The sequence below is a fragment of the Sinohyriopsis cumingii genome, chromosome 14 (genome assembly GCF_028554795.1).
Source record: "Sinohyriopsis cumingii isolate HCF-2022 chromosome 14, ASM2855479v2, whole genome shotgun sequence".
In the NCBI taxonomy this organism is placed as follows: Eukaryota; Metazoa; Mollusca; class Bivalvia; order Unionida; family Unionidae; genus Sinohyriopsis; species Sinohyriopsis cumingii.
Genome location: NC_142974.1, coordinates 41,519,379 through 41,544,819, shown reverse-complemented (window position 1 = coordinate 41,544,819; position 25,441 = coordinate 41,519,379). Strand labels below are relative to the sequence as shown.

Here is a 25,441-nt window from a genome sequence, read left to right as displayed (position 1 = left end):
CTTAGCATCTATTGGTTAAACTTGTCCATGTCCTACGATATGACCTAGAAAAGTTACACCAGCATGGCAGAACTCACATTTTGATAAATTGTCAAACATGCATCAGTGGGTCTGTCAAAGAATTCCCGAATTGTTGTGAGATGCTCTTTCCAGGTGTCGTAGATGATGACATCATCGATGTAAGCATCACAATTGTCTAGACCAGAGGTAAGCATATTCATGAGACGTTGAAAGGTACTTGGCGACCCTTTCATCCCAAATGGCATTACTTTATATTGGTAAATTCCATCTGGAGTCATGAATACCAAAATTTCCATTGCTCTTTCCATTACTTGAATTTGCCAAATCTTTTCAGAAGGTCAAATTTGGTGACACACTTGGCATTCCTGATCTTATCAATACAGTCATCAATTCTTGGTAATGGGAATGAATCTGTTTTTGTCACACTATTCACCTTCCTATAATCAGTACACATACGGAAAGTTTTAGCTGGTTTTGGAACCAGTTTGCATAGTAAACTCCAATCACTTTTACTGGGCTCTACAAAATCATTCTTCAACAAATATTGAATTTCTTTTTTCAAGTATTCCTTTTTTGAGAGGGTTCATCCTGTACAGGTTTGTTTCACAGATCTGGAATTTAAGATTTCAGCGTCATGAAAAGTTTGTTTGTTCTTGTAGGAACATCTAGAAATAAGTTTTTATATTCAACTAATAACTGTTTAAGCTCATTTATTCTTGATATTGCAAATGTGAAAGTTTCTGGTCAAGATCTTTCATAATTTCTGAATTCTGATGACTTGTCACTCCACTATCGGTAGAATCCAATGATATTCCTTCACTTAAATCTTCACCGAGTGGGACAGGTACAACTAAATTAATTGCATGTTCAACCTGGCTATGTTTTTCAATACACTGCAACTCCTATAATTTATTTAGATCCAATGAGCACTAATATTATAATTTAACTCATTCATTTTCTTCTTAACTTTGTAAGGGCCGTAATATATAATCTGAAGAAATTTTGAAGAATGAGCAAGAGAGACAGAACCCCATTATTACCAGACTCAAAACCTCTCTCCATTGTAGTTCTGTCAAACCATAATTTCACTTTTGACTTGAATTGCTGAATGCAATATTCAAGCATTATACGCTGGAAAGTTCCAGACCTAAAATTTGACCCGTAACCTGATGGAACAGATTTGGAAAGGCCAAACTGAGTATACTTTTTTTTTTATATCAAAGCTTTTACTATTGTTTTAGATTTTATATTCCTAAAAGGAATTGCCTCTGGGAACCTTGTTGATGCACACATTATGGTCAACAGGTAAAGTGATACCTGTGTCCTACTGGGGGAGAGAGTAAAGGGTTATGCAAACCACTGTAATCAGTGACATATATTTACATAAATTTCATACTTTCTGATGGCCAGTTTGCATGGTAAAAAAAAATGTTTTAGTCTTAGACTGTGACTAACATCTAAGTTTTCCAAATTACAATTTTGCAGTAAACAATTAAAATTATAAACACAAATTTTGTTTCAAAAATATGGCAAAAATTCATAATTCTTTTTGAGGGAATAATTCAATTGTTTTCAAATAAATTGACAGGTAAATTGGATGGAAAAATCCTAATGAAAACCTCTGTAAATCAGGTCATATCATTTTTATTTCAATACTTCGCCTATTCAAGGGTTTTACAATATCGGCATTACTATAAAAAAACATCATTTTGATAAAAACAAGAACACATTATTACTGATCTGAAAAATCACATTATTTTAATTTTGAAAAATGCAATGTTTTGTACAGATTATCACAAATTAATACAGTATCTACCAGTGTTGTATTTTTAGATCAGGATACTTCTTTTAAAAAAAAACAGGAGATGACTTCATCATCAAGCATTGGTTTATCGATGGCTAAACATGATAATAAATCCTGCCATGAGTGAACAATAATAAGCGATACATTTCTGTACTGTCTTATGAACAACTACAAAAGATCAAGGGCTCAGTGGAACAGATTGTCTTGCCTGTGGAAATGAAGTGGAATGCCAGTTATAATGGTGTGTCAAACCTGCAGAAATGCTGTGAAATGCCAGTTATAATGGTGTGTCAAACCTGCAGAAATGCTGTGAAATGCCAGTTAAAATGCTGTGTCACACCTGCAGAAAATGCAGTGAAACACCAGTGAACAACATAATTACGGTGCAGCTTTCTGCTTTTCAGGTAAGACCATTAATCATACCATAACAGGCTAAAAACTGTATTCATATATTTTCAGTTGAAGACTGCAACTGATTTAGAAGTCATTTTTTTTAAAAATTCTGACACTGCCCATGCCACTGTTACAAGCAAGAAAAGAAATCCTATCATATCAGGGTACAAATTAAAAAATTTTAGAAAAAATCATATGACAGAAAATATATAAATGTAAGAAACTTACACATTACCTCGCAATGTTGACACCATTGCTACCACCACTGTCCTTACCATCTGGGCAGTGATACATGTACCTATTTCTTACCATTCACAAGAGAAACTTAACTAAAGAAAAACAAAAAAGGTAAAAGAAAGTTTCATAATTACATTTTGTTTTATAAAGTTACATCACAGATTGCTTCTACTTAAATTAGGGAATGAAATCCATGGGTACTGAAAGTAGTATCCAGTTTATTCAAGAAGACATGTCAGTATCTGTAAGGATAATCAATGGTTTTGAAATGACAATTCTTTTTACTGAACACCAAGTACTCCAAAATTGACTGCATCATTTCTTTTATGATGTACTTTTCCTATTATATGACTTTCAATTAACAGCAATTCTTTTATGATGCACTTTTCCTGTTATGCAATATTCAACAACTTCAAAGAAAAACTAGACAATAAAACTTTAATAAATCTAAATGACATTGTGAAAAGGTTGATTTCCGAATCCAATACAAAACAGTGACCTGTAGGTTATTTTACAATAATGGCAACAGTTCTAGTCACACACTTCACTCTATACCATATCTCAAAATTACAAAATGTTTTACCGCTCCGTTGGCCTAGTGGGTAGAGCATCTGCCTCAGATGTGGGAGGATGTGGGTTTGATCCCCAGCCAAGTCATACCATAGTCTTACAAAACTGGTACTAACAGCTGCCTCGCTTGGCATTCAGCATTAAGAGGTTAGTGTCAGGACTGGTTGGCCTGGTGTCAGGATAATGTGACTGGGTGGGACATCATGCTACATGTCTGCGGCATAATGCCCCAGTGATAGATATCACTATAAACTGCCACACTGCAGACATCATAGTGATATGACTGAAAAATTGATATATGTGATATACCAATCTCATTATATATAATTACTCTCTGCAAGGATGATTTATCAATGAAAAATCACAAAAAGATGACAAATTTAATTTTGCACATTTCACAGAATTAAAATAATATTTTCAAACATTGACAGAATCAATTTCGCCATGACTGACAGAATCAATTTTGCCATCACTAATGACAGAATCAACTATGCCACGACTAATGACAAAATCAATTATGCTATGACTAATGACAGAATCAATTATTCCATGACTAATGACAATCATGGCAAGGATAATGACAATCAATAATGCCATGACTAATGACAATCAACTGTGCCATGACTAATGAAAAAATCAAATATGCAATGACTAATCACAGTCAATTATGCCATGACTAATAACAAAATCAATTATGCCATGACTACAGACAGAATCAATTATGCCATGACTAATGAAAAAATCAATCATGCCATGACTAATGACAATCAATTGTGTCATGACTAATGACAAAATTAATAATGCCACGACTAATGACAAAATCAATTATGCCATGACTAATGACAGAATCAATTATTCCATGACAAACAATATTTTTACATACCCAAATAATCTTACATGGCTGATCCAGCATTTGATACAGATGTTTAATTTGCATTTCTGTATCACAGCTGACTTTTACAAGTTTTAATGTGTTTATCATTCCACAACCATACCAGCATTCTAAACACAGTTTGAAAGGCAAATGACATATGTTGGTGGCAGTTCAACAATTTCTGTAATGCTATAGATATAGTTCTCAACAGTCTCAATATATACAATTCTCCACTGGTTCCATGAGGGAAGTTCTCTACTTTCACTACAGGTACAGTTCACTACAACTTGTAAATGCATAAATCTCTACTTTCTCCACAAATGTACAATTCTCCACTTTCCCCACAAAGGTACAATTCTCCAACTTCTCGAGAAAGGCAAAGATTTTCCACTTTCTCCACTTGAGTAAAATTGTCCACTTTCTCTACAGGTAAAATTCTCTACTTCCTCTAAAAGTAAGGCATTCAAATCCTGGAATACAATCCAAGTTATATCACAGAATCTCCTTGTTTCTGCCTGGACTGTTACTTTTATAATGAATAATATGCAGGCCACCACTATGATGAGATAAACCTTCATTTGTTGCTTAATTTTCGATACATCAGAGTCAGATCACCTCCTTGCTTCCAAATAAAATGCTTCACAGTCCTTAAATCCATATTGGGATCCAGCACCTGCAGTTACAATTAAAAGTTTGATACAGAACTTCATCACATCGCATTGTTCAATTTTTTTTATGTTTGAAAATTACCAATGGCATAATTTATATTCTCAGGGCAAGGTACATTAAAGCACTTTTTTCAACGAAATATTTACCCAGACTGTCGGTGATCTAGAAACTTTCTTCTCACACACAAGTTGAGAGCAAGTGACTTTTCATTAATCACTTGTCCTATATGTATGTGTCATAAAGAGTTTCTTAAAAAAACCTTAACCGACCTCTTGGGCATGGAGATAATATTCAGACAAACCCAGGCATTGGCCTATCTAATTTGTGGAGTATAGGAACTGATCTACCTAAAACTATCAGCAAAAAGGATACCTAAATGTAGTAATCACTGCATTCTGTTTAGGGCCTGTGTACCTAAAACTATCAGCAAAAGGATACATAAATGTAGTAATCACTGCATTCTGTTTAGGGCCTGTGTACCTAAAACTATCAGCAAGAAGGATACCTAAATGTAGTAATCACTGCATTCTGTTTAGGGCCTGTGTACCTAAAACTATTAGCAAAAGGATACATAAATGTAGTAATCACTGCATTCTGTTTAGGGCCTGTGTACCTAAAACTATCAGCAAAAGGATACCTAAATGTAGTAATCACTGCATTCTGTTTAGGGCCTGTGTACCTAAAACTATCAGCAAAAGGATACCTAAATGTAGTAATCACTGCATTCTGTTTAGGGCCTGTGTACCTAAAACTATTAGCAAATGGATATATAAATGCAGTAATCAATGCATTCTGTGGAGGGCCTATGTACCTAAAACTAACCATAAAAAGATACATAAATGTAGAAAGCATTGGTTATGCTCTCAAGATTTTAAAATCGTGTGCAAATAATGTACCTAGGAAAAAAGAAAACGAGATTTTGAACTTTGGATCATAGTAGCCCAGAATGCACATATTGTGTACTAGTACTCTAGTATGCACAAATGTTGGATAGTAGTTTTGGTAATTGTTACATACATGTATGCTCAGCTCACTCCATTCCATCTTTTCCTCACCCATGCCATGTTATGCTCAACCCACTTCATATTATCCTCAACCATGCCTTATGCTCAACCAACTCCATCTCATCCCCACTCATGCCATCTTATGCTCAACACACTCTGTCTTATCCCCTGATGCCATCTTATGCTCACCCACTCCATCTTATACTTTACCACAGTCTGTCTTATATTCAACCCACTCCACCTTCTACTCACCACCACTGTCTTATGCTCACCCCACTCGATTTTATACTCACACCACTGTCTTATGTTCAACCCACTCCACCTTCTACTCACACATACTCTATCTTATGCTCATCAAACTCCATTTTATGGTCAACACCACTCCATTTAATACTCACCCCCTCCATCTTCTGCCTGCACCCTCTCCATCTTATGCTCACCCCACTCCTTATGGTCAACACCACTCCATCTTATACTCACCCCCTCCATCTTCTGCATGCACCCACAACATCTTATGCTAACCCCACTCATTATTTCCTCTGAAAACTAATTCTGAAAACGTATCTCTGCATTATGTCTTTCACTTAAGTTTTAAGGTCACTAGAAGCTATACTAATGTGCACAAAAGCAGACTTGATCTTTTGTATTTCCTTTTGTAGTACAAAATGCAAACATTTTCTTCATATCACACTTACATACATATGCTGATTGGTACTGTGATTCTAAGGTCAGATACAGAGGATTGTCGTTTGTATTGAGTTACTAACGGATATATTTCATCAAACAGGTGAAAAACTATTTTCACTAGTCAAGCCAATTCTAGTGCTTTTTACACCCAAGATGAGATATATCCATTTGTAAGTCAATTCCAGTGCTTTTCACACCCAAGATGAAATATATCCATTTGTAAGTCAATTCTAGTGTTTTTGACCCCCAAGATGAAATATATCCATTTGTAAGTCAATTCTAGTGCTTTTTATACCCAAGATGAAATATATCCATTTGTAAGTCAATTCTAGTGTTTTTCATACCCAAGATGAGATATATCCATTTATAAGTCAATTCTAGTGCTTTTCATACCCAAGATGAAATATATCCATTTGTAAGTCAATTCTAGTGTTTTTCATACCCAAGATGAGATATATCCATTTGTAAATCAATTCTAGTGTTTTTCATACCCAAGATGAAATATATCCATTTGTAAGTCAATTCTAGTGTTTTTCATACCCAAGATGAGATATATCCATTTATAAGTCAATTCTAGTGCTTTTCACACCCAAGATGAGATATATCCATTTGTAAGTCAATTCTAGTGCTTTTCATACCCAAGATAAAATATATCCATTATTCACTCAAAACAATTACACTTATTTTCTTTGATGTTCAAACTAAGCTGCTTCTCCAAAGTGTATTGAAGTAACAATTTCTAAGGGTAATGTCATCTGCTTCCTGTTTATGCTTGCTGTTTGTGTACATTCACATGGAAAATATGATCAGTAGTTACACAAAGTCCCTTGCCTAATTCAAATTATAAAAGCAAATATGAACTTGAAACAAAAAAAGTTCATTATCAGATCTGAGTCTTCTTCTACATGACAGGTCAAAACGTTCCCACTCAACTAAGCAAGTGACAACATGGAAGATAAAATTTGTTTGGTCATAATGTTAGTGAATATAAATCTATCCGATAGCATGATCTTTAAATGCTTACATATAATATTGATCCAAAGCTAAACACAGACCAACTTTAAATGCCTTTCTCTTAAAAACTGTTTAACAGAATTCGATTAAATTTGATTGAATGCATCCAGGAATATACGCCTAATAAGCTACACAATTTATCTTCAGGGTGTGTAAGAAAACTCCAACAAGATATTAAGGAAATATAAACAATTAAAAAAGCTTTAACAAAACCCAAGCATAAAATTTTTAATGACTAACATTTAGCCTAAAGCCACAGAGCAAGCAATCATGTGTCACAGAATGAACCATCTTATCTTTATAATGATTCATCACACATAAAAAAAATCCATCGATGTTGAGCAAGCAAGTCACATAATGAATCTTCTTAGTTTGATAATTATCCCCAAACATGAAAGAAAATCCATCAAGGGTTTAGGAAATATAGGCAAATGAAAAAACATTAACCAAGACCTCAACAAAATTGTTCTATGACTGATGTTAACTCCAAGGTCAAAGGTGAAGTCCACAAGAATGATTAAACCAAGTATGAAGAACATCAAGTTTGAAAAATGTAAGCAAGAAAAAGCTGCTACCAAAGCAAGCAACTTTTGCCCTGACACCAGACATAGGAATGAGCAAGCATATCACAGAATGAACTGTCTAAGCTTCATAATGATTAAGGCCAAGTAAACTGAAAACCCAGTGTAACACAATGGTCATGGTCCACAAAGTCCCATCATGTGTGCTGTTACATGCAATATCCAACCGAGTCAGTTAAATGAAGAAAATAGTGCACATGTATCTTCTTAGTTATGCAAGACAGGGTGGAGGTGGAGGGTCAGGCACAAAATTATGCACTTTTACTTGATGTAGTTATAAATAAGATATACATTAAAGAAGAAATAATTAAAGCAGTTATTAAATATTTAACATTTTTTGGAAGAGAACCATTCACTGGTACATACATATATGTGCACAAGAATATTGGCTACTTAAGTATACTCACCAGTTGATCTCATTGTATCCGCAATAGTAATTCCAATGAAAGTACACATAAAGATGCAATAGTAATTCCAATGAAAATACACATAAAGATGCATATCGTCTTGACATCCTTTACCAGATTAAATTTCAACTCAAAATACGTGATGTTCAAAACACTGTATTTTCCAAAACATGTATCCAAAGTGTCTGACCTTTTGACCAACAATAAAATGCACGTATCAGATACTGTGATTTTAACAAAATAAACAACTTCTGTATTTAGATTGACAAACGCTTTGACAGAAGTTTATACAGGAGATCAAGGGTACTGTCTTCATAATGTACATGAGATGAACAAAAGGAAAGGTTTGAATAACTGCTTAACCTCATTTGGGGAGTAAACCATTTGATTTCATGGGCAAAGAGGGATCTCAATAAAAAGTTGAGTCATTCTCAGAAACACTGAGAACAATAAATAAAATTAAACCCAATATTAATTGAAAATTTTATTTATAACTGCAACTTTGCACTACTGCAGGGAGTAGTATATTTGATTATAAAAGTGAATCTCTCCACCCAAACAACTAAAATGGTTCTGTTCCACCCAAACAACTTAAATGGTTCTGTTCCAGACAATGGTTCACAACAGTGCAACTATATACATGTAACTTTAGAATTACAATGACAACTGGGTTGTATATATGAAATTGATTATGGAGCTACTGCCTGCATTTCTAACTTTAAGAGGATTACATCGTGGAAGTGGGGTAGTGTGTGATGATTACAACTACACCTGAAATTTAGGCAATAAACTTGTGTCAACAGGTATGTACGATGGTTGGTTGATTGAGCAGGCATTGGTGGTCTATCACTTTATTCTAAAATAGGCGGGTACATTAAGTGATTTATAAATTCAGGTGTAAAAATCTTTGTGACCACTGCATTGTTTGGTGCCTGGAAGTATGCCAGATGACTGTGCACCTATGTCCTGGCTATTTCTACCCTGGACTAAGCAACAACTGGATGCACTGAAGACAAGAAGATTTAATGACTGTAATGTCTGAAGACCAATGACACATAGGCAGTCATTTTAGTGTGCTTTGTTCTAGGGATTGTCAATGTTTGTATCTTTTTCAAATTTACTGTACTATATGACTCAAGGATGCAGCTTGGAAAAAAATACAGTGAAACATCATGTCAAATACAATCATCATGTTCTTGTAAACAATAATAACAGAGATGATGACCAAAGAAAAACTGATGGACAGATGCCAAGACACATGGATGAATAAAAACATTCACAACATAGTGAAAATTAAAGTGCTGAATGATCAAATATCTACCTGGTCATTGCACAAAAGTTCCACCTTCTCCTCAGCAAGTGATTCATCCCCTTCTTCTGGCTTTTCGTTGCCATTGGCTGCTGCCTGTGACCCTGCATCTGACCCCTGACCCAGTACCTTCTCATACACATGTTCAATGACCTTTCTGACCTGTATCATGTCACTGGCTGATAATCTATCTCTATCGGAAGCATAAACAATTGATTCTGTTAGATGAGATTGCCCAACATATAATTAAAATAGAGTAATCCACAATTAATTTAATAACAATATGGAAACAAAAGCTAAGCTAGCAAACTTAAAAGTTATCATTATTAACTGTCAAGCATGCAAATCTTGAGAGAGCAAGAGAGACAGTGAGAGAAAAAAAGAAAATTTACTAGATGGAAGCGGTATAACTCAGTGAAATAGGTGTCAATAGTGACAAAATAGAAGAAGCTTGTACTTTACTAACTAAATACAGTACACATAAAATGTGTTGGCTATTTCTTCCCAAGAATTTTAATAGCTGTCGCTATTTACAGTGTATGACACTGTGTAAACACAATGACTTAGAACATAATTCAGGGAGTTATACAAAGTGTACCATGTCAAAGACAATGCCACTTTGCACTGGGGTACATTACAAGTTTATATAAACATGGGTATAAAAATGTACCATGTCAAAGACAATGCCACTTTGCACTGGGGTACATTACAAGTCTATATAAACATGGGTATAAAAATGTTCCATGTCAAAGACAATGTCACTATGCAATGGGGTACATTACAAGTCTATATAACCATGGGTATAAAAATGTACCATGTCAAAGACAATGCCACTTTGCACTGGGGTACACTACAAGTCTATATAACCATGGGTATAAAAATGTTCCATGTCAAAGACAATGTCACTATGCAATGGGGTACATTACAAGTCTATATAACCATGGGTATAAAAATGTACCATGTCAAAGACAATGTCACTTTGCACTGGGGTACATTACAAGTCTACACAACCATGGGTAAAAAATGTACCATGCCAAAGACAATGCCACTTTGCACTGGGGTACATTACAAGTCTATATAAACATGGGGATAAAAATGTTCCATGTCAAAGACAATGTCACTATGCACTGGGGTGCATTACAAGTCTATATAAACATGGGGATAAAAATGTTCCATGTCAAAGACAATGTCACTTTGCACTGGGGTACATTACAAGTCTATATAACCATGGGTATAAAAATGAACAATGTCAAAGACAATGTCACTTTGCACTGGGGTACATTACAAGTCTATATAAACATGGGGATAAAAATGTACCATGTCAAAGACAATGCCACTTTGCACTGGGGTACATTACAAGTCTACATAACCATGGGAATAAAAATGTACCATGTCAAAGACAATGTCACTTTGCACTGGGGTACATTACAAGTCTATATAACCATGGGTATAAAAATGTACCATGCCAAAGACAATGCCACTTTGCACTGGGGTACATTACAAGTCTATATAACCATGGGTATAAAAATGAACAATGTCAAAGACAATGTCACTTTGCAATGGGGTACATTACAAGTCTATATAAACATGGGGATAAAAATGTTCCATGTCAAAGACAATGTCACTTTGCACTGGGGTACATTACAAGCCTATATAACCATGGGAATAAAAATGTACCATGTCAAAGACAATGTCACTTTGCACTGGGGTACATTACAAGTCTATACAAACATGGGGATAAAAATGTTCCATGCCAAAGACAATGTTACTTTGCACTGGGGTACATTACAAGTCTATATAAACTTGGGGATAAAAATGTTCCATGTCAAAGACAATGCCACTTTGCACTGGGGTACATTACAAGTCTATATAACCATGGGAATAAAAATGTATCATGTCAAAGACAATGTCACTTTGCACTGGGGTACATTACAAGTCTATACAAACATGGGGATAAAAATGTTCCATGTCAAAGACAATGTCACTTTGCACTGGGGTACATTACAAGTCTATATAACCATGGGTATAAAAATGTACCATGCCAAAGACAATGCCACTTTGCACTGGGGTACATTACAAGTCTATATAACCATGGGTATAAAAATGAACAATGTCAAAGACAATGCCACTTTGCACTGGGGTACATTACAAGTCTATATAAACATGGGGATAAAAATGTTCCATGTCAAAGACAATGTCACTATGCACTGGGGTGCATTACAAGTCTATATAAACATGGGGATAAAAATGTTCCATGTCAAAGACAATGTCACTTTGCACTGGGGTACATTACAAGTCTATATAACCATGGGTATAAAAATGAACAATGTCAAAGACAATGTCACTTTGCACTGGGGTACATTACAAGTCTATATAAACATGGGGATAAAAATGTACCATGTCAAAGACAATGCCACTTTGCACTGGGGTACATTACAAGTCTACATAACCATGGGAATAAAAATGTACCATGTCAAAGACAATGTCACTTTGCACTGGGGTACATTACAAGTCTATATAACCATGGGTATAAAAATGTACCATGCCAAAGACAATGCCACTTTGCACTGGGGTACATTGCAAGTCTATATAACCATGGGTATAAAAATGAACAATGTCAAAGACAATGTCACTTTGCAATGGGGTACATTACAAGTCTATATAAACATGGGGATAAAAATGTTCCATGTCAAAGACAATGTCACTTTGCACTGGGGTACATTACAAGCCTATATAACCATGGGAATAAAAATGTACCATGTCAAAGACAATGTCACTTTGCACTGGGGTACATTACAAGTCTATACAAACATGGGGATAAAAATGTTCCATGCCAAAGACAATGTTACTTTGCACTGGGGTACATTACAAGTCTATATAAACTTGGGGATAAAAATGTTCCATGTCAAAGACAATGCCACTTTGCACTGGGGTACATTACAAGTCTATATAACCATGGGAATAAAAATGTATCATGTCAAAGACAATGTCACTTTGCACTGGGGTACATTACAAGTCTATACAAACATGGGGATAAAAATGTTCCATGTCAAAGACAATGTCACTTTGCACTGGGGTACATTACAAGTCTATATAACCATGGGTATAAAAATGTACCATGCCAAAGACAATGCCACTTTGCACTGGGGTACATTACAAGTCTATATAACCATGGGTATAAAAATGAACAATGTCAAAGACAATGCCACTTTGCACTGGGGTACATTACAAGTCTATATAAACATGGGGATAAAAATGAACAATGTCAAAGACAATGTCACTTTGCACTGGGGTACATTACAAGTCTACATAACCATGGGTATAAAAATGTACCATGTCAAAGACAATGTCACTTTGCACTGGGGTACATTACAAGTCTACATAACCATGGGTATAAAAATGTACCATGTCAAAGACAATGCCACTTTGCACTGGGGTACATTACAAGTCTATATAACCATGGGTATAAAAATGTTCCATGTCAAAGACAATGCCACTTTGCACTGGGGTACATTACAAGTCTATATAACCATGGGAATAAAAATGTACCATGCCAAAGACAATGCCACTTTGCACTGGGGTACATTACAAGTCTACATAACCATGGGTATAAAAATGTTCCATGTCAAAGACAATGTCACTTTGCACTGGGGTACATTACAAGTCTACATAACCATGGGTATAAAAATGTACCATGTCAAAGACAATGTCACTTTGCACTGGGGTACATTACAAGTCTACATAACCATGGGTATAAAAATGTTCCATGTCAAAGACAATGTCACTTTGCACTGGGGTACATTACAAGTCTACATAACCATGGGTATAAAAATGTACCATGTCAAAGACAATGCCACTTTGCACTGGGGTACATTACAAGACTATATAACCATGGGAATAAAAATGTACCATGCCAAAGACAATATGCACTGGGATGTATTATTACAAGTCTATATAACCATTAGTAAAACATGTACAATATTACATCAGAGAGATATGAGGAAAACTAAAGCCACACAAGTACTAGTCTGTTATTTTGTGAAACATGGAATCCTTTTGAGAAAATGGAGACCATCTGAGTTAAACACCAGTGCACTTGAACTTACATTTCCTTTTATAAGGCACAATCTGATAAAGGGTCAAATTTTTATATCTGGAGTTTTCCAACAAGCTATCTGTGAATGTGGCATCTGACAGTTTAAATATTCTGCATATCATCTGAAAGTCACGAGATTTTCATAATATTTCATTTCAATTTTGATTCAGTCAGATTGCATTGATACAGAAAAAGACCAAGGTCATTTGCTTTTGTTTATTGTTTGGGAATAAGTTACAGAATCAGAATCTTTTATGTTTTAGTCCATTTAAACACATTTTTGGACATACTGTTGGTACACCATTAAAGTTATTAAAAGAGAAACTACTTTCAAATGAAATTAAGGAATGACAGAAATACAAGGAAAGGAGTTTTTATATTATTTAATCATTAGAATATTATAAAATATTATAAGCAGATTTAACATTTTTTAATTTTGAACCATCTCATGTTCCTCCAGACTGCACTGTAAAGTATATTTCCATTTCCATTTTATGAAATTTAAATATTTAGCTTTCATACAGTATGAACAAATTTATTTTGAAAATAATTACTGGTGTCTCAATTTTTAAAATGACCTGAAATTAACATTCAGTAATTACTGTCTTTTACTCACTTCTTTATCACTGTCTTCATACCAGTGGTTTGATAGGGTTGCAAGAAGAATGGAATCTTGTTGGTTTTGGGTGTATTTCCCTGCAAACAATTAAAGAAAATCTAAATTTAACTGATGTCCTTTTGTATATTATTGTACTCAAAAAAGTATTTTAAATAATGTAACAAGACTTTAGTATACTTAAGTAAGTAAAATCTACCATAAATCTGAATGCCATCACAATGACATAACATAAATCTGTGTGCCATTTTACTGACATGACATAAATCTGTATGTCATTTTACTGACATGACATAAATCTGAATGCCATCACAATGACATGACATAAATCTGTATGCCATTTTACTGATATGACAAATCTGTATGCCATCACAATTACATAAAACTGTATGCCATTTTACTAACATGACAAATCCGTATGCCATCACAATGACATGACATAAATCTGTGTGCCATTTTACTGACATGACAAATCTGTATGCCATCACAATGACATGACATAAATCTGTATTACATTTTACTGACATGACAAATTTATATGCCATTACAATGACATGACATAAATCTGTATTACATTTTACTGACATGACAAATTTATATGCCAAGTAAAATCTACCATAAATCTGAATGCCATCACAATGACATAACATAAATCTGTGTGCCATTTTACTGACATGACATAAATCTTTATGCCATTTTACTGACATGACAAATCTGTATGCCATCACAATGACACGACATAAATCTGTATGCCATTTTACTGATATGACAAATCTGAATGCCATCACAATGACATGACATAAATCTGTATTACATTTTACTGACATGACAAATTTATATGCCATCACAATAACATGACATAACTCTGTATGCCATTTTACTGACATGACAAATCTGTATGCCATCACAATGACATGACATCAATCTGTATAACATTTTATTGACATGATAAATTTATATGCCATCACAATGACATGACATAAAACTTCTATTGTAATGACGTGACATTTAATGTAACTTACTGGAAAAAAGAAATATATTCATGATGAATTCTCAACAAAATTAACATTATATTCTTGCAATTTGAGGATCAAAGAATACTAATAGTTGTTAAAAGTACTGACTAACCCAAGCAGTGTGGTAAGGCCATTTAGTCAGTTAGAGTTTAAGTTAAGCAGTTTATATATCTTGATTTACAGCTAAATAAAGTAGTCCCATCTGTTATGACTCTATGGACTTATACTTTGTAACAGTGTGTGATTTGGATTTTTCTTCCCAAGAGTATCAAGTGAAAATTGTCAATGAACTTATAGCATTGTTAATTAAAGCCTATGTACAGAATTCCAAATTAATTCAAGTTGTGTTCCGAATAAATTCTAATTGTTATGACTGTATGGTTTTAAACAAAGTAACAGAAAAGAGCAAAATCTAACAAGTTTTGTCAAATTCAACAAATAATTTAGTTCCCTAGAACACAAAGTGAAAATGTAAAACTAACATATGGTATTGCAAAATAAATCCCAAATAATCCTAGAATTATTAACACAGAGTCCTGATGAATCAAGTTCTGAATAAACTTTAGTGGTTTCCAAATAGTCAATGCTGAAGGTGTTGATGTGCCTGTTATGGCCTGTGTCCTGTCTTCTGTCGAATCACAATAATCCTAGAATATATCCTTATTAGAATTTTACAATAATTCAAGTCTCTCTGTCCAAGAATACAATTGAGCAATTTGTATTTCCTGAGAATAATAAGTAATTTTACCCAAATCAAAATACAACACAATATAAACGACTTATGCCAAGATGTAATTGCAGAAATAAACATTTTTTCCAGTAAGCAAGATTTTATACTCCTCTATTTGACCTAGGTCACAATTAATATTTTCAATTAATAAATATCACCTATTGGACAATTTCATTTTAGAAGATTGTGCAAGATAAAATCTGTTAATCAAGTGGCCAAGTGGTCTAAAGCGCTCAGTATTATGGATGACTGCCATCTCAACTCTATCTGCGTGGGTTCGAGTCTAGGATTCAGCCAATGTGGGTATGTGAGAAAGCTTGCCAGTAGCTTCTTGTGGGTTGGTGGTTTTCCCAGGTTCTTTCTCCACCATTAATACTGGCCGCCATTGCATAGCCTATCATGTGCTAAAAAATGGCATTAATCCCCACAACAACAACATAATTTCCACGATTAATTTAAATGAATTCTCCCAAATTAAAAAGTGAACACAACAATTTAAGGTAGTAATGAGTAATTTCTGAAGTACAACATTAATATAAAAAACTACACAATAACAGAACCAGGATGAATGTCAACATTCTAAGTTGTCAACAAGATCAGGAATTTTCAAGCAAAAACAAATGTCTAGCCCTCAGATACAAGTAAACTTGTTTACTGCCATTAATAATGATCCAAATATTTAATGTACAATCATAAATAAATATTAGCAATGAATTATGTTGTTTACAAACTAAATGTCACTAATCAAGTAGGCCCTTAACTCAATTACTAAGGTCAGTTGCACAATATAGATCCACATAACATATAATCACAGAGAAAAGCCAAATAAACAATACATTCAAATTAAATATACATTACAAACAGAAATCGTTCTAAACAATATGCAATGGGCTTTTGATAAATCAAATACAATACCCAAAGCAAGAGTCCTTCAAAAGGACTGATCTATCCATGTCCAAAAAGAATTTCCAGGAATTCAAGGAAGACCATTTCTTATCTTTAACTGATGAGTATTGAAAGCATCTCTAATACTTTTGAGGAATAACAAAACCCTCAAATCAGCCCCTGTGGCAGTGGACGTATGATGGCACAGTTTTCATTTAGAACCAACCAGACATCATCAGAAGCCTTTTCTAAAAAACCATGTGAGCATGATGAGGCATGCAATAAGGATAGTAATGACAATATTTACCAAACGATCACTGTGGCAGCCAGATGTCAGATCAACATCATTTCATTTATGACTAGCTAGGTTTTCTGAGGAAAACACCATGCTGATATAATCTTGTCTTTCTCAGGATTAGCAATAACAAGAGTTTCATGATGATTGCCATAGTAACCATACTGGATGTCATATTGTCACCATTTTTATTTAAGACCAACCTGACATTATCAGAAGAAAAACCACATATTAACTGGACTTTCTGTTCTGGAGGAGTAGCAATAAGCTAATGATGGTTGCCATTTTAGTCATGTGGGATACCAGATCAGCACCATTTTAGTCACACAGAACATCAGATCAGCACCATTTTAGCCATATGGAACATCAGATCAGCACAATTTTAGCCATATGGAACATCTGATCAGCACCATTTTAGCCACATGGAACATCAGATCAACACTATTGTAGCCATATGGAACATCAGATCAGCACCATTTTAGCCACATGGGACACCAGATCAGCACCAGTTTAGACATGTGGGATACCAGATCAGTACCATTTAAGCCACATGGAACATCAGATGAGCACCATTTAAGCCACATGGAACATCAGATGAGCACCATTTTAGCCACATGGAACATCAGATCAGCACCATTTAAGCCACATGGAACATCAGATCAGCACCATTTTAGCCATATGGAACATCAGATCAGCACCATTTTAGCCACTTAGAACATCAGATCAGCACCATTTTAGCCACATGGAACATCAGATCAGCACCAAAGTAGCCATATAAAACATCAGATCAGCACCATTTTAGCCACATGGAACATCAGATCAACACCACTGTAGCCATATGGAACATCAGGTCAGCACCATTTTAGCCATGTGGGACACCAGATCAGCATGGTTTTAGCCATGTGGGATACCAGATCAGCACCATTTTAGCCACATGGAACATCAGATCAGCACTATTTTAGCCATATGGAACATCATATCAGCAACATTTTAGCCACACAGAACATCAGATCAGCACCATTTTAGCCATATGGAACATCAGATCAGCACCATTTTAGCCATATGGAACATCAGATCAGCACCATTTTAGCCATATGGAATATCAGATCGGCACCATTTTAGCCACATGGGACACCAGATCAACACCAGTTTAGCCATGTGGGATACCAGATCAGTACCATTTAAGCCACATGGAACATCAGATGAGCACCATTTTAGCCACATGGAACATCAGATGAGCACCATTTAAGCCACATGGAACATCAGATCAGCACCATTTAAGCCACATGGAACATCAGATCAGCACCATTTTAGCCATATGTAACATCAGATCAGCACCAAAGTAGCCATATAAAACATCAGATCAGCACCATTTTAGCCACATGGATCACCATATCAACACCATTGTAGCCATATGGAACATCAGGTCAGCACCATTTTAGCCACATGGGACACCAGATCAGCACCATTTTAGCCAAGTGGGATACCAGATCAGTACCATTTTAGCCATATAAAACACCAGATCAACACCATTTAAGCCACATGGAACATCAGATCAGCACCATTTAAGCCACATGGAACATCAGATCAGCACCATTTAAGCCACATGGAACATCAGATCAGCACCATTTAAGCCACATGGAACATCAGATCAGCATCATTTAAGCCACATGGATGTTCCATGTGGCTTAAATGATGCTGATCTGATGTTCCATGTGGCTTAAATGGTGCTGATCTGATGTTCCATGTGGCTTAAATGGTGCTGATCTGATGTTCCATGTGGCTTAAATGGTGTTGATCTGGTGTTTTATATGGCTAAAATGGTACTGATCTGGTATCTCACTTGGCTAAAATGGTGCTGATCAGCACCATTTAAGCCATATGGAACATCATATCAGCACCATTTTAGCCAAATGGAACATCAGATCAGCACCATTTAAGCCACATGGAACATCAGATCAGTACCATTTTAGCCATATGGAACATCAGATCAGCACCATTTTCATTTAGGATTAACTGAACATCTCAGGGAGTCTTTTTTCGAAGAAAAACATGCTGATTAGGCCACCCATTAAGAAGGAGTAGCTATAACGTGATTCTGAAGATGGCCACTGTGTCAGCCATTTTGGAAGTTCAAGTGACATCATTTCATTTTGTTCCAAACAGTTCTTCTACAAAGTCTTCTGGTGAAAACCCTACATCAACATGACTCTCTGTTCAGAAGGTGTAGCAATAACAAGACTTTCAAGATGGCTTCAATGGTGCCATATTGGGTGTCAGATCAGCACCATTTAAAAAACCCCACTAGAAATCTGAAGTCTTTCAATGAAGGCCATATGTTGATACATGATGATTAATGTGAGTGCAAGGTATCATGGCAATCTCCAAGTAGTTTTGGACCAGTGATAAAAAACTTGCATTAATGGAGCGATTAATGCAGATAACAGGCCATCCTATAAGTTCTTCTAACCTATGTTAGCAGAACTTACAGACAGAAAGCCTCACAAAAATTAAATAATATAATCTGTCAGCTGAGATTTCCATGTCTTCTGTCAGTTAAAGCAGAAAAGGCAGTCTAAGAAGAATATTCAAGAAAGCAGTTTTCTGTTACAATCTGCACAGTACTTACATGAACAAGAACTTCAACCACCCAACCTGGTACGGACTCATTGAGAAGCATTTGTTCCGTCTCACCTCCGGCATCTCGACATAGAAGCCGAAATAATGTCTTTCCTCTTCCAACCTCACTGCACAAATATAAATACATAATAGGACTTGTTACCAGGCTGTCAATATTCTGAGTGGAATCAGAGTAGGAAATAAATAATAATTACCCTTGTGTAAAAGTTATTGGAATCCCAATCAATAATCAATAAGCCAATAAATATTAATAATCCTTGTGTAAAAGTTAGTGGAACCCCAATCAATAAGAAAGTACAAACAAAACTATTTTTTTGATAACCATGAGCATTGATGGCAAAAGCTATCAGTGATATTTGCATTGCTCTATAGGACTTTAAACAGAAGAACTTGACTTGACAGACCTGGACATTCAGTGGCCAAGACTCATGCAAATGATGCTGTGGAATATTTCAAATCAAAGTCCATCAAGATCTTCAATAAAAGCAAATACCCAGATAAAGACACGAAGCTGACGGACAAGAAACACAACTGTCCCATTGATGATGAGACTTATGTCTATAAAACAACATTTGTATGAATTTATCCGAAAATATTTAATTACTCTTGTAAATTTATGAAGTGTGATTGACAAGACAAAACCAGTGTAGATAAGACAATATCAATTAATGGTACACTTAGGTCTGCATTGCTTTTACCGACAAATTCCATCCAATACAGTGTATGGTTCTTGGTCATTGCTGATTACCAGCAATACCCCACGTAACATTATGTTGACTGACTGGTGGAGAAGACTACTGACACTAGGCTGAATCTCTGAACAAATGAGTTACTTCTGTTTTCTGCCACATCATAAGATATAGAGGATATTTGCTTGAAACGAGTGAATAACGGATATATTTCATTGAGTGGATGAAGATACTAGAGTTTTTCACCCACGAGATGAAATGTATCCGTTATTCACTTGTTTCAAGCAAATATTCTTTTTATTTTATGCTCACATACGTTGGTAACCTAAAGTTTGTGACACAGTGAATTAGCAGATTTCTTACGGTAATGTCAGCTGTTTATCGTACATGTTCTGCTATGCTATGTGTAACTGTGCACAGAATTAGTTCCACATCAGATTGATAAAAATTAACTGATATTTCCAGAATAACAAACTACAAGTTTCAAGGATAACAGACATGGATTATTAATAAGAAAACAACCACTACATAAGGAAAAAGTAGTTCACTCACAGAAAATCAAAGGGAGGTAAGTATGTTCTGACCCAAAAAGTAGTTCCTCTAGTGAAAAAATAGTTATTTTTTCACTACAGTGAAATATCAATATTATTTTAATTAGAAAATCAATTAATTCCCTGCTTAACATAAAATAAATGAAATTAATAAACTTCAACAGAAAAGACTGAAACCAACATTCCTTGTATTTAAAGCTTATTAAAACAAATTACAATCATTTACCTAAATATCACTGGTGTGTGCCCAGGGACTCTAAAATGAGGACCACTAACAGGTAAATCGCCATTCTCACCAGATCCATCCACACCTTCAGCTAAAATAATAACAATAGTGAAGATCATCATTATTAGCATGAAAATAATAATCATTTTTAATCAAAATGAATTTCATGAATTTGCATGCATGCAATTGTATGGATGCAGCATATGCAGTTCAGCATCCTCCCATTCATTTGTCATTAGGCTTTTTAACTGAACGATTTTAATTAAATGAAAACAACACTTACATTACAATGAAACTTTCATATCTTGGTAGTATAGGTAATATCCAAGCTCATTTCTTTTTGTTGCAATGTATAAATCTGACAAGAGAATTCAAAAATCATCACGTAAGTGATGTGAGAACACTGAAATAAAACACACGCTGCCTCGAATGCAATAAGAATTAAAGCTGTCAGAAGAGAACAAAGCCCTTCTGCACATAGATCCAAACATAACTTCTGAATTTGTTAACTCCCATGACAATGAATGTTGATCACAGTGACCTTTTTTATATGATGGTGTAGTTCTCCTCAGGATGCATGCAGAGGTTTCATGACAATGCAACTAACACTGTCAAGAAAAAAACTAAATAGAACAGGATGACCTAGGTAATGTATCATAGGCCAGTTACTCACAATGCTCTTAAAAAGAAGTGTCTCACCTTGATTTTCTAACAAATGGGTCTTTGGCCAGTGTTCTAACAATGCATTAAGTAACTGCTGACCAATATTCACTGAAAGAAAAACAAGATATTGAAATTATATTCGACTGGAATTTTTTCTTTTTTAAAGTTGGCAATGTAACATTCCCATGTACATGACTGAATATTTTTATTATCAGTTTAAATGTTACTTCTATTTGCAGCAAAGATATCCATAACTGACAGGTCAGCACCAATGTATCAATCTGAAAGGCTTCCAAACTAGGATGCTTGCTCTTAAATCTAGTCGAATTCTGTTTAGCAGTTTTTTTTTGGTGAAAGGTTGCCAATAATTAGTAACAGCAACCATAAATGATTTTGGAATGGCATCTTTTTTGCAAATCTCAAAGCCTTTCATGCCAATATATTTTCTAGCCAATTTGATTCTGTTAATTTAGCCAATTTCAATGAGTGGTTTTTGAGAACAAATCAAAACATTTTTTTATGTTTTAGTAACTGCTGCCATGTTTGACCGCAGATTGGCATCTTTTTCACAAATTTGTAATGTCTTTATGCAAGGGTAGTTTCTGTCAATACTGGTTAAATTGAGATAATTAGTTTTTGAGCAAAAGTTTTTTTGATGCTTTCAATGTTAAGTAACTGTGATCAGTATCATTTTGTACAACTTGAAAGCCCTTCATGAAAGGATGCTTTCTGTCATGTTTTGTCAAACTGTATTGAGAAGATTTTTTTAGAAGTCATTTAAAGGTTTCTTTGTAACGGTGTCCATATTTCAAGGTGGAATAGCACTATGTACATATGTATAAAGATTTCATGCCAGGATGCTTTCCAGGAACATAATATCTACATTAAGGGGACATAATACAGAATCCAATTCTATGTACCTAAAAAATTGCCTCAATTAAAAAGACTTACCAGGCAATCAATTTCTTTGTATCTAAAAAATGTCTACATTAAGGGGACTATGTACTGAATCCATTTTTATTTATATATAGAAAATTTTTACATTATTGGTACTTAGCTGAGAATTCATTTCTATGTACATAAAATGTGTCTACATTAGAGGTCTTAGTACTGATTCCTTTTTTATGTACCTTACAAATGTCTACATTAACTTTCATTCTTCTGGAGATATCTATGCCTCTAAGAATCACTGCAAGTGTCAGAGTCTTCAATACTACATGCAGTCACAGAAATCTAATTTTGACATAATTAAAAAAATAAGATTGAAAAAACTGTTTAATATATTTGTAAAGAGCCCTACATTTTGTATCCGATCCAGTATCAGATGGAATGTCAACTACCAGATCTTTCGCTGACATCCAGGCCGCAAAACAGTCCGATTCATCAAGATGAATTGTCAACATCTGTCAAAAGAGAATACTTTACTTTGTAATATTCTGTTAATTTATGATCTATCAGACGCATTCGAATGCATCTCAGTTTTTAACAGTTAGGGCAATCTGCTCCCTTACCTCTAATTAAGGAAGGCCTCCAAGTAGATGGCTTATGCACCCATTGCCTATAAAACAAGGCTTGCCAAGCAGAGGACTTAGCATTCATTATAGAAAATACTGGAAATGAACATGTCAAGCAGATGTAAATGTTCAATACTTTGTATTTCAGCTCATAATGTCCCCTTGGGATTTGGAGAACTATTTATACAAAAAACGTTTATGATTTCTATATTGCAAAACATCTATTTTTCACTTATTCTGAACCAGGGACATGTCGTTGTCCAGTTTTTTTGTAAAGGTGTATTTTCTTTTTTTGATGCTGGCTGCCTTATTTTCATCACCTCATCGCTGTTGCTGGTACTATTATTATTGCTGTAAATATCTTCACATTCCTATTTTCCACTTGTTCATCAGTCCTTTCTCTTTAATTATCTCCCAGAAAAATCAAAAGTGTACAAAGCTTGGGCTGTTTCTTAATTCTGCCACATGACAGGTTCAGGGCTCAAGGCATACATGCATACAGACCCTGAATTGGATAATGTTCCAAACACTGCATTAGGTTTACATTTCACTTGCATTAAGTTTGCAAGATAATTTGTATTCCATATTCATTTTGTTGCATTCCATATGCATTTGATTCATGTTTATAAATTAATCTTTGATCTCATTCTTCATTTATGGTCAGTGAAATACACTGAGATTTAGTGTTCATCAAATTCATCCACTGTTTCCTTTCCTCTTCACTCATTTGGAACGAAATGGAAATACATTTATTAAAGTCAGTTTTCATTTCTCAAGAGTTAAATTGTACTGCAAAGGGAGAGAACTACAGCTTTCAAATCATGTTAGATTAAAAGTATACTTTCATTGAAAAGCAAATGCATACAATTCAATAGAATGCACTGAAGATTCAATAGACGGCATTGAAAATTCAATAGACTGCATTGAATTGACAATAAATTTTTAAAATATAACCACAATAAGTCTAAAAATATAATTGCTGAGTATCTGTCAGGAAACTTTATTTCTTAGTTTGCTTTGCTCAAATTAAATTTGTTCAGACACAAAAGATGATAGTGTCATCATATCAACAGCAGCTGTTTTTCTTATGTTACCTCCACAAGAACAATGTCATGGCTTGTAAGAGGTGAAAATTTACTGTGGCTTGTACAAGTTGAAAACTGTTAGTGTAAAATTTGGAGTCTCCATTATCATGATAAAGTAGTTATGGAAATATAGTAGCCATTTGAAAATATTTGAATGTCAAGTCCATTAATGAGAAACATTTCTATTTCATTTTACCATTATGTTCAATGATCATAGTTCAGACTTGTGCACATTGCACTTGAGCCGTTTTCTTGACAATCCATTCATCATTTCGTCTGTACTCATTCTGCATTCAATCTGCACTTATTCTGCATTCCATTTGCACTTATTTTGCATTCCATTTGCACTCGTTATGCATTATATTTGCACTGTGTTTTCATTTCACTGGCAAAATTACTCATTTCAGGGTCTGTAACACAACCAATTGGAACTATGACAATCAGGCTGCAGACTGCTGTATTAATGTTTTCAGACAAACCCGGCATAGACTTCCATGAATAATTTTAATAAAACAAGCACCTGACTTTTATAAAATGGCATAATGAAATTTGCTTATTGCTGATTCTTCACTTGGAATAGTTACCAAAATTAAACAGCAAAGCCCTGACAAACATAGACCTGCTGACCTGCACAGTATGTCTGTTACATAAGCTTTCCATAAGTTAAGACCAATTCTCATCAAGGTGTAATGACATTATATGTAGTGCTATCGTTAACATGGAAACATGCATTTAAAAATTTCATTAGTTTGATCAGAGATGAATGCAGCAAGAAAGCATACAGTGAAGGCAAAGTCTGTCAAGTACACTTAGACCTTAAATACATCCAGTATTTTTTCTGAAACTGCAGCTCCAAGCCCCAAGG

General features: G+C 34.8%; 1 protein-coding gene across 1 annotated transcript in view; it reads right to left on the bottom strand.

Annotated features, from left to right (window-relative positions):
• Positions 1-1,750: 1,750 nt before the first annotated feature.
• Positions 1,751-25,441, bottom strand: part of LOC149783630 (WD repeat-containing protein 48-like) — a 67,726-nt gene continuing 44,035 nt past the window's right edge. Inside the window, exons 13-19 of the mRNA XM_089931878.1 lie at positions 23,278-23,380; positions 22,014-22,085; positions 21,315-21,405; positions 19,838-19,955; positions 14,283-14,362; positions 9,583-9,763; positions 1,751-4,572 (exon numbers count right to left, since the gene is read on the bottom strand). Of these exons, the coding sequence (XP_089788004.1) occupies positions 4,474-4,572; positions 9,583-9,763; positions 14,283-14,362; positions 19,838-19,955; positions 21,315-21,405; positions 22,014-22,085; positions 23,278-23,380 (744 nt within the window). The 3' untranslated portion in view covers positions 1,751-4,473. The remainder of the gene's footprint in view (positions 4,573-9,582; positions 9,764-14,282; positions 14,363-19,837; positions 19,956-21,314; positions 21,406-22,013; positions 22,086-23,277; positions 23,381-25,441) is intronic.